Below are 14,629 nucleotides of genomic sequence, written 5' to 3'. Positions count from 1 at the left end.
AAAGCATTGTATGATTTCAAGAAGGAGTTGGATATAGCACTTGGGACGAAAGGGATAAAACAATATTGGGGGAAAGCAGGAACAGTCTGTTGAATTGAATAATCAGCAATGGCCCGAATGAATAGGAAGCAGACACAAATGGCTGAATAGCCTAGCCCTAACCTACTCCTAGTTTCTATGTTTCTGTTTGTATCCTGGTGAATCTCTGGTGCAACCCCCTGTCGTGCAATTATATCCTTCCAAACGTGTAGTAACCAGAACTGCACACAGTGGCCTAATAATGTTTTATAGAGCTCCATCATAACCTCCTTGTAAGTGTATTCAATGTCTTGATTCATAAAGCTGTTTCCAGAAAGCTTCTTAACCACCTTGCTTAGCTATCCTTTGCCTTCAAGGGTCGACCGACGTGCGCATCAAGATTCCTCTGACCCTCCCTACGTCTTAGCATTCATCACCTACTTCCTGAACTTGTCACTTTCTCCAAACATACATCACATTACACTTTTCAGGGTTACATTCAATTTGTCATGGTTCAGCTTATCCGACCAGTCCATCCACATTGTCCTGTATTCTAAGACTTTCCTCTTAGCTATTTACAGCCCCATTTTTGTGTTATCTAAGAACTTATTGATCATAACCTCCTGCATTCATGTGTAGACTGTCAAAGGAGAATACGAACAGGCCGGGGCTTTTGCCCGAAACGTCGATTTCGCTGCTCCTTGGATACTGCCTGAACTGCTGTGCTCTTCCAGCACCACTGATCCAGAATCTGGTTTCCAGCATCTGCAGTCATTGTTTTTACCCCGGGATCCACCCAGTTTACTTACTGAACCTCCCCATTGTTCGTGGGGGAAAATGACATTGGTCCTGCAACTAGCCATCATGTCTGGCGGAGGACCCACCTGTGAAGGTTTCCCTCGATCACTCACGGTTAGTTCTGACTAAACAAAACTGTCCATGCAGGGGGTCCAAGGACAGAAACGCCCACTGATACCCTTTGTCAATATGGAGCGGGGGTTTCGAGAGAGGCGATGGGGGAACAGTTGGAGTCTGTGTTTGTTAGTGACATGAACGACTGCACTGCCGTTACCAGATGGTCTTGTCTGTTCCATTAATAGATGATAAACCATTTTAACTTGTTCTCACGTTGATTGGCTTTCCCCCGTCCTGCAATCCCCTAGAATACTGGCTCTGATTGTGTCTTTCCATCTGACTTTCTAAAACTATAATTAGGACTTGTGTGGGCTTATTTTTTGTGTTGCTGCGGTTTTGCAAAGACGAGTGAGTTCTCGAGCTATCGGTGCTGAACATCTTACAGTTCTTCAATGAGAAGCTGTGCAAAGAGCTGCAGTGTGTGTGTGTGTCGGTGCAGAATTAGTGCAGCTGTATCTAACGAAGTTGGCCAGCTGCACTACAGTATACAAGGCCAACAGTGTTCCTGCTGCTCCCTCTGCCCTCCTCCTCAGGCACAGCCACCCTCAATCCTTCACCTCACCCTCAATGTTGGATGTGGGCTGTTGGTTAATACTGATATCTCGTTACCCCAACACAAAGTGAGTGACTTAGCTAGAACATAACATGAGGGCAGTTAAGAATTGACCACATTGCCTTAGGACTAACGTCATTACGTAGGCCGAAAGGACAGGATTAAGTCACTGTTTATTTTATGAAACTTCGTAATCACTGAATCTATATAATCAAACTGCCATGGCGGGTTTGAGAATGTAAATTCCCTGGATTACTGGTCACAGTCACAACCATTATACCACCCCAACCAACACAGTTTCTGTTGGGGGTGAATAGTTAGGAACGGGTGGACGGATTTTGATTCTTTCCCATTTTCCCTGGGCCAGAGATACACATTCAGTGAAAGTTCCTCCTCCTCCCTTCTTGCCATCTGGACTAAGATCATTTAACCAGGAGGGACTTTCCTGGGTCCCATTGCACTGTGCGGTGCACATGCTGATGGAGGGGAGGTGGGGAGGGGGGAATGAGTGAGGAAGGAGGCGGAATGGGTGAAGTTCCTACTGGGTCTTTCACATTCAAGTTGTCGGACAGCGCCTTCAGTGAGGGGCAGGTCTCATTGGATTCAACAAGCTCCGCCGTGGATCGAGCTTTGAGTATTACTGTAAACATTACTGTAAACATTACTGGAATCATCCTTCATTGCCCAATGCAACAAGTTATTTTGTTGCTTCTTGTTTTCACCAGGTGCAACAGTTCTTGTTTTAACTCACTGCACCACAGTTAAAACATGGAGAAGGTTAAACATCTTCTCAGTGCAAGCTTCCTTGTGGGGGAGGGGTCGTTAGGTGCAGTTGGTGGTTTCATTAAGCCTGTGTGTCAACGGCTTGTTCAGATTGGCGGCATTAAAGTGTCCACCCCGTCCTCCCTCAATTAATACCCACTATAAACAAAATCGTTCTTCAGGTTGGCAGCGCTTGTGGGATCATGCTGTGCGCAGCTTGGCTACCCTATCAGGTCCCCAGAGTGGCACTAACAGCTCAACTTGGGTGAGGCTCCTTGCAGTTTTTTTCTGAAAGATGTAACAAAAATGGAAACGGTACCAATGTTTTAGCCAGATCACTCCCATGTTTTCAGTATAGAATCAAGGAAGTGTGGTTCCAGTAAAACTCTCACTGGAAGGCTAAAATGTAACAGTGACAATCTTTGAAGCGCCGCAGCATATAAAATCCAACCCTTTCAGCCCATTGCCTTGCACTCATAATGAAGATGATGATGACATGAGCTGGCCTGTGACACTCCGCTTCTCATGTTTAAACCTTTAACCACATCCTGACCTTTGATCAATCTAATGACAGGTGACGTCAATGATCTGTAAGAACGAATTCAATGTTCCATGTTCGTACTGTAGTGTACAGTGTGAAATGTAAAGGCAAGGGCTTCAGCTGCTCTCCTCTGCTCATGCTGGCACCTGACCAGTCCCCTTGCTCTCACTCTTGGCCGAAGGAGATTATGGCCATTCAGCATCAGCGACACACAACTGGAGCTTCGAGCGAGCCGTGCAGATGCCTCTGGAATTGCAAACTGCCGCCAAAAAACGGACTTGGAAAGTGAGGCACCCTTTTGTTGACTCACTGGCAGCTGACGACGGATTCGGAATCTGGTAAGTGTTTCCGAGGAACTGGAATGTGGCTGTAATTTCCAGTCGGCCCCTTCACCGCAGAGACCAAGGCTGCTGGCCAGAGATCGCCGTGGTTTTGCTTTCAAAAGCTTCCGTAATTCCTGCTTTCACTCCCTTGATCCGACCAGCTGAGTTATTACAGACTGCTATGTAAACATGAGCCTTGTCATGTTTTCATCAGCAATGGTACAAAAGATTTTTCTGTACAAAAAAACGTCTCAATTTCCGATACCAACAAAGCCGATTGGAATTTTTATTTTATTTCCCCGAATGAAGGATGAGTGAGTGACACCAACAAAATTGGCGAAGATCCATAGGTAATTCAGTAAGGGCAGGTTGTGTTGACACCAAGTTGAATTCCCTGACGGCGACTCTAAAAGTGAGCCAGACCAGAGAACTTCAAACTGACACATTACCGCCGAATCGACTGAGTCATAAATGTACACAAATGTTCAGTTCAGAGCCCCAGTGGGATCCTGGGAAAACTGGGAGAGTGGATAGAATCGCACTGGAGGTCAGGGAAGGAGATTAATTTGCTTTGGTTTCTTTAAATAAACCCGAGAATCGCCATAGCTTACACAGTTGCGGGCCAAGTGCAGTAAAATGGAATTAGAATAGATGCTTAATGCCAGGCGCCGATACGATAGCCCGAAAGGCCTTTCCCCGTGCGGGAACAAACATCAGTGACTGTTCTGGCTATAGTGGTATGCACTTTGTGCACCGACGACCTGGGAGGTTTTTTTTTTGGAACAGTCTCCGAGAGAGGATGAGGTTGTATTACTAGGTGCCCCCTCATTCCTAATGAAGAGTTTATGCTCGAAAGGTCGATTCTCCTGCTCCTCGGATGATCAGCTGTTCTTTTCCAGCAACCCACTGTTCGACATTGGAGAGCAGATTGCCATTTGCTTAAATTGGCAGATTTCATCTGTGAGCAACTTGCACGCCGAATCGTTCCCAACACCATTGTTCGACTATTATTGTCCATAGGTTGGAGAAATAGCAAAGGCCACAGATAGCTTCTTCCACTGTCATAAGTTGGGGGAGTTATTTATTTGCTATAGTCACACATATTTTCCCCGTTTGGATAATATTGAGGAGTTTTGGAAGGATTAATAGGCTGGCTATCAACCTATTAAAACATCAAGGCTAACCAGTGCTGGATTAAGATTCAAACACTAAGCTTTTAATTCAAAGACAGCAGCAATACGAAATGAGCTGCAAACCCTTCTGAACAGAGGGTGAAACCAAATCAAACCTAAGATTGGCTCAACTACCAATACTGAGAAATCCTGACAGCTACCATTGTCATACCTAACTCCCCAGTCCCACTGCTACTCTAGACCAAGCTTTCAAATACTTTACTCCAAATTTAATCAAAGTTAAGTAATCAGCAGTGAAAGAGCCACTGTCTGAAATGTTCATACGACTCGGCAATAATAATTACTTAGCTATGAATTCTATATTGTGCTGTGTTTAGGTAGTTTATAAGAAAGATTAATGTCAATGATAGACAATCTTATTAGAGCTGGCAGACATTGTCAGTAAACCTAAACGTCCAGAGTAATGAGTTCCATCCATTTGTTCCAATTCCTTCATTACAAACACACAGCTTGTTCCACTTCCATTATATACACATACAACCTATCTCATTCCCAGATATCAACTCCCTGTCAACTACACACACAGACTGTTCCATTCTTAGATACCAGCTCCTCCAGCATTATTACACTGAGCACATCCCACTGTTAGACATCAGTTTTACAAAATTCATATAGCCTGTTCATTTCACCCATACTAGTTCCACAAATAGCTTGTCCCACTCTCTATTACACATCACTGTATTAGTCTGTTAATGTACACAGCCTTGCATCCTCCATAAACTTTACCCTCACCTCTCTCCATTCTATGTAACTCACATTCAAAATCATATCCTTCTATTATTATGTCTGCAAATCTTATGTTCTCTTCAAGACTCCAAGTACTGCTGCCTCATTGCTGCTTGACAATCATCTTGTGTGTGTGTGTGTGTGTCATTTTATGATCATTAATTATTGCCTGATGATTTGGTGTTGTGACTGATTTGTAATTCACAAGCAGATGACCCTGGTATTAAATGTTGTGCTTTTTCTCCACAGGAAGTCCCCATAATGAGCTGTCCCTGGAGTACCCTGCTGGCCTTAGTCCCCTTCCTTCTCCTGTGTAAATGGTCACACTGCAGTAAGTTTAGACAAATATCATTTTGGGTTGAATTTCCTTTGTGCTATCCTGTCACTGGTGGGTAGATCTTAATGGGTCCATGAGAAGTGCTCATGGCAATAATGTGATTGGATCTTCCCAATTATGGGGCTGTTCTTGTCTGAAACATATAGGAGTCTGAGCAGCGCTCTAGGAGGCCCACAAACATATTGGTGGGAGAGGATAGAGTGGTAACTAACTTTAAACCTCTGAGGGAAATAAAATCAATACACTGTGGATGCAATTCTTAAACATCTCTGACAACAGTTGAAGGAAGAGACCTAAAGCCAATCCTTACATAGTTTTAGATTTATTCAGAAAGTTAAACATTACAAATGTATAGATCATAATCTTACAACTCATTTCAATGACAGAACTATCTCTTTAAATCCAGTGAATGACCTCCTGTATTCACATAACCTTAATATATACAATTAACAATCAAACTACTGCAATTTTTGGAATCTTGCCTTCTGTTACCGCTAGGTCAATGGTTTTTGCAAGAACAAAATGTATTAACTCTACCATCAGCATTATATTCATCACACCAATGAAAAGATGCACCACTGTTTGTGCTCCAATTGAAAACAATCATATTTTTACTCTGTTTAATGCGCTTCAGTCAATAATACTCAGCAATCGTGTTTTAAACAAACAATAGTGGTTAATATTCTGAATAGAATATACTGTGCCCATTCTTAGATACCAGTTTTACCATCATTCACCTTAGCCTGTTCCATTCATACGTATTAGTTCTATTATCACCTACACACAGCTTATCCAACTCCCTATTAAGAATGTACTGTGAGCCTCATTCTGATACACTATCCTTCACAAACCCCTGTCAAACCACTCAACTGGATTCATCTAGTTATTATTCTAAATGTAAAGCCCAACACCACCCCAATCACAGTGCCAACTTTAATTCACTTTGGGAATTAATTACTCTATACATAAACACTTCAATTCAATCTTATTCCAGTCGAGAACTCATTCCTGGTTATCTGTCGCCCAAACTCCCAAACCTCTCCAAAATAAATTCAGTTTGTACTTCATTCCTGGGAATGTGCTGCTCTGTGAAAATCACACAAGCCCTTCTATTCACCCTTAACCCATTCTTGGATATCATTTAATATTCAATTCTGTATCCCGTCCCCAAATTATTTGATTATATTCCAGTCTGTAACTCACTTTTGGGTATCTATTATTCTATAGAGAAATTACTGAACTCCTTGATTATATTCCCACCATTAACTCACAACTGGTTAGGCAGTTTGCTATATATAAACTACCAAATTTCTCAATTAGATTCCAGCCGATGGCTCATTCTTTATATTTGCTGTTTTATATATAAGCAATACTGACCTGTCAATTGTACTTCAGCCTCTAAATCACTTCATTTATTTATTCACTGCATTACAGGGTTTGAATTAAGAAAGTCTGGGGACATTTTAATGCAACAGAAAAAACAATCAGTATAGGTTATTGAAGAAGCAAGTTAGGTCAAAAGATTATTTGTCTCTTCATTTCTTCAGAAAGTTGAGGATGAGATTGTGGTTATGAAAATAAGGTGACCATCAGAGTTAAGGGATATAAGAAGAAGATCAACAGGTATGGTTGAGGGGTATGAAGAGTGTGTTTGTGAGATGGAATTATATGGGGAAAGATGTTTGATATATCACCTTGGACACATGTTAAAAACAAGTTGTATAATATTATAGAAGAAATTTAAGCAACGAGGGTAGGATGTAAATTTGAGGACATTAAATAATAGTAGTTAATGTTTTTCAGACTGGAAGATATAAATAACAGTGTTGCTCAAAGGTCCATGTTAGGTTGATTGCTCATCTCAATATAAGTAAATGATCTGGACTTGGGCTATAGTGGGTATTCAATGAAGCCAACAGTTGCAGAAGAATAAAGAATATAGTTAACTGAAGATGAGATAGATAAAGAAATAAATATTTTGCACTTATACAGCATTATTTAAATTTTCAACATATCCCAAAGCACTTCACAGCCAATTAGGTACTTTTGAAATGTATTCATCATTGTTTTGCAGGCAATCACAACAACCAATTTTCACACAAAACTCCCATATTGGCAATGAGATAATGGACCAGATCATGTTTGATTAACATTAGTAGAGGGATAAATGTTTGATAGGAAATATAGAAGGCACATAAAATTTAATGCACTGTGAAATGTAAATAAGATGAAAGATTTATCAGATGCTAAAACTCTAAAAAAGCAAAGAATGCTGGGGTCAGGTACATACATTTATAACATTGGGAGGACAGGTAATCCTGATGAAGGGCTTTTGCCTGAAACGTCGATTTTCCTGCTCCTCGGATGCTGCCTGAACTGGTGTGATTTTCCAGCACCATTCTACTCTAGAATCTGGTTTCCAGCATCTGCAGTCCTTGTCTTTACCTAGGATAGGTAATAAGTCAGTTTTTCTAAAGCATGAAGGATCCTAGGTTATCTGAACAGGCGTGGTATGAAAAAGTGAGGAAATATTGTTAAAGTATTCATTTTCAAAGAGCCATCACAGGTGTAATGGGCTAACTGGGGAAAAGACAAATCAATGGGAATAATTGGATATGTATTTCAGAGATTCAGTACAGATATGGGTTGAATGGCCTCTTTCTGTGCTGTAAAATGTTATGACCCTGACACTGTAGGAGCTTCCAGTAAATCATCTTCCATACAAATAGGGGAATGATGAACTTAACAGGATAATAATAATACACGTTAGTCATGGCTGAGGACCAAGTTTCCTGCTTGGGAGAGCACTGTTCAGTGTGGGAGATGGATGCCAGCACTTGAGCCCTATAATTGTAGAAGATATTTAAACAATTGGTTCATGTGCTGCTTATGACAGTTACAGAGAAAAGTCAATTTGTATGAAATATTTTATTTGCATAAATAAACCCCTTATCTTCTTGGGTCTCTCAAACACAATGAGTTATTTTTTGCAGGGGGTGCTGTCATGTTGGCAAATGCAGCAGCTATCATATGCATAACAAACTCTTACAAATAACAATGGATCCTTAACATCTGAGGTATTAATGGAAGGGGGAATCTGTATCCCAATAAGAGTTAATAAATTCAGAGGTGAATGGAAACTAAGTCCCTAATAATAACTTCTTCCAATCATTCCTTCCAAGCTACAGGTTGTGGTGGTCTAACCTGTTTCACTGACTACTTGGAGCACATAACATGCATCTGGAAAGTTCCAGTCCCACTTGAGCCTCGAGTTTCATACCATCTTACTGCAGTATCGTAAGTATAGAACTATTCCCTCTCACAGCAGTCACATCTTTGGTGTAGTGGAACAAATAATAAATTAAGCAGCAAAGAAATCTTACACATTACATACTGATAGCTCACTCCCTCTTCCATCACCATTACATAATTCATTGTTATATCACTTGTTGTTGCATCATTCACTCCCATTCGCTCATTCTTTTACACACCACTCACTGTCAGATGGCACACACTTGCGTTGCTTCTTGTTATGGTCACTTGCTGTCACGTTAATTACACTTTTGTAATTCATTGCTGCCTCGCATACTTTTACTCCGCTGGCTGTTACAGCATTTGTTCTTGCATCACTGGCTGTTGGATACTTTTCCCTCTTAAGTAGCCTTTCAAAACTGTTATCACACATCTCTGCAGCAGTTGGGGTTTGAACCCATGTCTCCTAGATCAGAGGTAATGACATTATTATTGAGCCACAATAGCCCCATCACTAGTTTTATTTCTATTTAACCTATTTTTCCTAAGTAATTTATTCAGAGATGTTATTACACACCTCTGGAGCAGGTTGGGTTTGAACCTGTTCTTCCTGATCCAGGATAAGGACTGCTATCACTGTGCCCCGTTACTAGCTATTGATTTACACACTCATATATCAATCATATGCACTCATTCTTGTGATGAAATCAGGCAGCAGCAGACCTTTTCATAGCAATAGACTCCCAGAGCCATTAGCTGCTGATTGAACTTTTTGTTAAGTTTAATTGTCAGTTTAATATCTTTGAATAGACACACACACAGACTGTGTACCACCATTCATCCTGTCAAACCCATTCTTCCAGGTAAAGGGCCCAGCCCCACAGTGCACCCAGTTTCAAAGGACAGCTGAGGAAGGCCATAATTTCAGAGGTGACCTAATATAGCAAGGAGAAGGCCCAGATCCACAGATAGAGCACCTGTGTAGGGGTGCCAATGATGTAGTCCAGTCTTGAAGGCAGAACGCCAGGAAGCAGTTTTCTGGGAATCAGCAGAGAAGCACAGTTCTGTAATTCAGGACACCAGTTAAAGTACACACACCAGACAATAACTCAATCCAATAGGATTGATACCAAAAGAAACACCAATTACCTCTAGGGCAGGCCAATAGGGGAAGGGCTCAGCTCCACAGGTTATCAAGGAATGGAAACAACCCCACACAGGCATCAGGTGAAAGCCCAAAACCCTTGATGAAAAGTCCCAGTCTCATATGGCAAGACACCAGAGAAAGGATCCAGTCTCACATGGTACCATGGTAAGGAACAAGGGAATAGATCCAGAACCAAAGTACTGGAAAGCAGGAGAAAGGTGCAGTTGCAGAATGCAAGAAACCCATGGAAGAGCCATGTATCACATATGGGTAGACGGCTAACACATAATGCAGAATACCACCAGATTATGGGCATTGTCCCATAGGACAGCAGGGTACAGCCACAGTGCAATTCAGCATAAAGGGATGGGCAACCAACTTCACAGGGCTCCAGATGAACAACCCATAGGGCATCAGAGAATCAGCGGTCCAATATGGCAGCAGTTCCTAACCTTTTCAATATCAGGGCACACTTCAATGATACAAACAATTCCATAGGACACCCGTATTTTTCATCTGAATTGGTTGTTCATAAACATCACATTTTTTTCATTTACTCTGGTTATGGCCTAACTGGAGAGGTTTGCAACATAGTACATGCAACAAATTGAAGAAGGATCAAAAGCATTAATGTTTCAAATCCACTGGCAAAATCATACTGTCTTCAACTGTGAGCACCGACACATTTTCAAAACCTGCTCAACTCAATTATTTCTAACTATTCACAAGCAATGGATCACAGCAAAACACAAATTTGAGTAAATTGCAATTTACTGGGTCAGTGGGAAACTTGGGCTGATGTGTGTAGAGCTTTCAGATCTTGCTCTCTCGTGTTGTTTGTCATATATGCCAATATTGAAAATACTACCTCGCAGACATATGTGGTTGCAAATGGCAGGAGTACAGCAATAGTATGGTCAGGGATCATCAGATAATCACGTGCCACAGTCAGCCAAAACACATACAAAGCCACCTCTCCAAACCTCAACTTCAATGTGTGGTCCATCTATAGCTGTGCATATTCCTCTTTTTATTTTACCATTAGTTTTTGTGATGAATCAGTAGATCGTGAACTAACAAATCATGTGTTGAGTCATAGTCTTATATATTTGTTGAGGGTAAGTAGAAATTGAACTTCTCTTGCAATGTTTTGCAGTTTTTGAATAGGAGGGTGTACACCATGAAAGCTGCATTAGCCACTGCTGAAGCTACTGGGAACATCTCAAGTGAACCCCCTGTCATTGTCTCTTGCCAAAGTCACAGTTCTGAGCTGAAATCTTGAAATTTATCTGTGATGGTCAAGATCGTCTTATTTTTGCCCTGCATCTTTAGTAATTTGGCTCACTCAAACGGCATTGAGATTTGCCAATGGTAATCAGCAGACAGTAACTCTTCATAAAGCAGTTCATGCATTGTTGAAAACTCTCAGTTTTCACCGGAGCTTGTGAATTTGGGAGAGAACCTTCCTCCCTGCCCCACCACCCCAATAACCAAAGTGCCTCAGTTTGTAGCAATAAATTCTGATACTCAGCCCTCATCTTTGCCAGTTAGCTCTCTTTAAACTGTCTCTGAACAGTTCATGCTGTTTTATCTTTGGGTTGAGATGTTTCATTGACTGAATTAGCAGGGGAATTGGGTCTTATGGCAAGAAACTCATATTTTGTTAGAATCTAACACTTATATCTGTAGCACGACTAAAAGAAAATCCAAAAATATTAATTGTAAAATTGCGCTAACAAGGAAATGTGAGCAGACAGCTTGTCAGATCAGTCATTTCAACTGCACACCTCTTTACTGTGCATGTGCAAATTCTTCTCATCCTGAAGATATGGCCCAACATCATTGTGCATGCCTAATGCTTTGGCCCTACGTATATGCAAGCGGACTGCATAACTGAGCAGATTTCCCTTCTCCTGTACATGAACGGTATCAATTCTCCATGCTAGTGCAATCTTGGAAATCTATGCATGCAAAGCTCTGGAGAGTTTTCTAAGTGCTGTCGATAGGGTCAGCAGATACTACCTTCAGTAATAGACAACGAGGCTCCAGAGGAGATCAGAAGCATGGATACAGCCTTGATGCTTAAAGTAAAGCAGTGCTGCTTCTCAAAGATTTTGCAGTACACTTATCACCTTTTCATGCTTCTGCAGCACATCAATTGAAATCATTGCAATGGGACACCAGGTGAAGGGCTGAGGACATCACCCAGACTACAAGATAAGGGAGTAACTGAGCTAAAGCAGGAAGCAGTGATTTCAAGGCCCAGATTTTTCACCACAACAGAGAAAGATGAAGGAGACCCCCTCCATTTTGGCTAAATTAGGGATGAGCCCAGAAAGTACAAATCTCCCCCTCCACCTAGAGCATGTTACTTGTCATTTTCATGTGGTAGGCCAGTTCATATTTCATCTACCTGCATTTCACAGAGACAGCTGGCCATTTAAATTATCAGATGCCTCAACTCGAGTTTTATCCGGATGAAGGAATAAATATACAGTCGCTAAACCTGTTGATGATACAAAGATAGTTAGTAATGCAGGTTGTGAACAGGGCATAAGGCATGTGGACAAAGGGATGTAGCTAGGATAAGTGAGTCAGCAAAACTTTGGTAAATGGTGACGAATGTGGAAAAATGTGTATTTGTCCACTTTGGCAAGAAGAATAGGAAAGCAGCAGATTAGTTAAATGGAGAGAAATTGTAGAACCCTGAGGTGCACAGGGATCTGGGCATCCTGCTACATGAATCAAAAAAGTTTGGAATGCAAGTACAGCAAGTGATTAGAAAAGCCAGTGGAATATTATTGCTCGAGGAATGGAAGATAAATGTAGGAATATTTTCATACTATTCTGCAGCATATGAGTGAGTCGACATCTTGCTTAACAAAGGATATAAATGATTTAGAAGTAGCTTAAAGAAGATTTGTTCTGCTGATGACAGAACTAGGGAACAAAGTGCAAAAATAAGAGGTCTTCATTTGAGACAGACAAAGGGTAATATTTTCTCTGAGGTTTGTAAGTCTTTGGAATGCTTACCAAAAGAGTGTTTTAAGTGGTGTCATTTAAGAACTTTAAGGAAAGAGTAAATAGAATTTTGAATGTGGTCCCAGGTTGAATGTGGGAAAGGTCATGTTCCCTCTGGGGGAGGTAAAGTGCCTTTTGGAATTGTTAAAAGTAGACGTGAATATATGTAAAAAGTGCATAAACTCATTTACTGTAAAGCTCGTTGTAATTATCAACAAACAAGTCAAAATAATTAATCAAAAAAGTCAGAGAATTTTCAAAAGCACTGTCAAAGGAAGCTGTCAAGCTTTTGAAACTCCCTTAGATCTTTGTAAAAGCAAAAAAGGTCTGAAGTGTTTCTTTTGAAACAATGCTTGTTTTCTCACTTTGTTAACATAGCCTGAAGGGTTCAATAATTAAATTAGAGCTGCATTACTGAGTTCATAACTGTCCATTATTGCTGGGGTGCTTGCTACATTGTTACATTGAATGATATAAGTGTTTATAGATCCTTTAAAGTGCACTATACATTTGAATGTTTGTTGTTATAAGGCTTTGTTATCAAAGGAATGCAAATGTAAGAAATGTGCTTTCATGCATGAGTTTTTTTCAATATAGTGAAGTCTGCAATAGACAACTGGAGCTTTATTTATGAGGTCTTTATTTTTATCTCATCTCTGCATGGTTTATGGAATCTGCCCTTGGTGAATAATGGGAAAATTGATGTAGTAGATGGATAGATATCATGAATTTTCATAAGTCAAAGCAAAATACAGTGGATATTGGAAATCTGTTTAAAAAAACACAGAGAATATTAGATAAACCCAGCAGGTGTGGCAGCATCAATGCAGAGAAACCAAGTTATCATTTCAAGTCAGCTATGACTCTTCTTCAGAACTGAATCTGCAGACTTGAGAGGTTAACTCTGTTTCTCTCTTCGCGGATGCTGTCAGACCTGTTGAGTTTTCCCTGGATTGTGATGGTTTGAAACCAGGCTGACCTAAGAGCTATAAATGGCCAAAAGGTTGATAGGTACAGGCCGTAGATTAGCTTGGAAGATATGAATGATTGTAAGTAGGTGGGTGGGGGGGGGGGGGGGGGGAAGGTAACTGGAGTATGGGCTGGCAAAGGATGATAGATGGTTAGTACAGCATGTATGGTGGAATATGTAGGCATGGATTGACATGGGGAGTGTGTGAGGGTGTGAATGGTGAGAGATGGAGGGACTTTTGATGTTTTATTCTTTCTTTTCAAATTTTGGATTCAATACTGGAGCCTTGATCAAGCCTTCTGCCCTGCCTCCCTCTGCACCTGACATCTTCCTCACTACATTCAAGATTACTGCCTGACTCTAATATAGTCCACTCCTTGGACTAAATACTCAGGGAAACATTTTTAAGGTTTGTGGAGCTCTGAATTCTGCACACCCAAAGCGCATGTGAATATCTAGGCAGCAGTTGGATCAAGATGGGGATAGACAGATAAAAATGGAGACAAACAGAAAGGAGGAATGAATGGACAGAGAGCAACAGAATAATTGGAGGACAGCAATGGATAGCGAGAGAAAGTGGGAGACAATAGATGAGTGTGTAGATGGACACAGATCAAAAAGATCACACAAGCTGTTGATAAGCAGATTTTTGGCAATCTGGTAGAGAGACTGAGCTTGTTAATATATTTGAAATCAGGCTAATTGTTTAGAGGCATGAGTTCTGATGTTGCGGTTTCCCCTGAGATCTCAAACTGTGCTTGAAATACTGCTTATGCAGAGTTAATGTCATTGTGGTGTGGACAGTGCAGCACAGTCAAACTCCACCCAAGTACCTTTCTCCATCTAGTACAAGTCAATTTATAAACCTTGC

General features: G+C 41.0%; 1 protein-coding gene across 2 annotated transcripts in view; it reads left to right on the top strand.

Moving 5' to 3' along the window:
- The first annotated feature begins 2,347 nt into the window (after positions 1 to 2,347).
- LOC122560707 (interleukin-21 receptor-like) overlaps positions 2,348 to 14,629 on the top strand; it is a 58,305-nt gene continuing 46,023 nt past the window's right edge. Inside the window, exons 1-3 of one of the 2 annotated variants that reach the window (XM_043711653.1) lie at positions 2,348 to 3,127; positions 5,281 to 5,362; positions 8,557 to 8,665. In XM_043711653.1, coding sequence (XP_043567588.1) covers positions 5,293 to 5,362; positions 8,557 to 8,665 — 179 coding nt within the window. In that variant the 5' untranslated portion in view covers positions 2,348 to 3,127; positions 5,281 to 5,292. Of the gene's footprint in view, positions 3,128 to 5,280; positions 5,363 to 8,550; positions 8,666 to 14,629 lie in introns of both variants that reach the window. The other variant, XM_043711652.1, reaches the window with a different exon arrangement.

Source organism: Chiloscyllium plagiosum, chromosome 21, assembly GCF_004010195.1.
Source record: "Chiloscyllium plagiosum isolate BGI_BamShark_2017 chromosome 21, ASM401019v2, whole genome shotgun sequence".
NCBI lineage: Eukaryota > Metazoa > Chordata > Chondrichthyes > Orectolobiformes > Hemiscylliidae > Chiloscyllium > Chiloscyllium plagiosum.
Note: the sequence above shows the minus strand (reverse complement) of the source record. Positions and strands in the feature narration are given on the sequence as shown.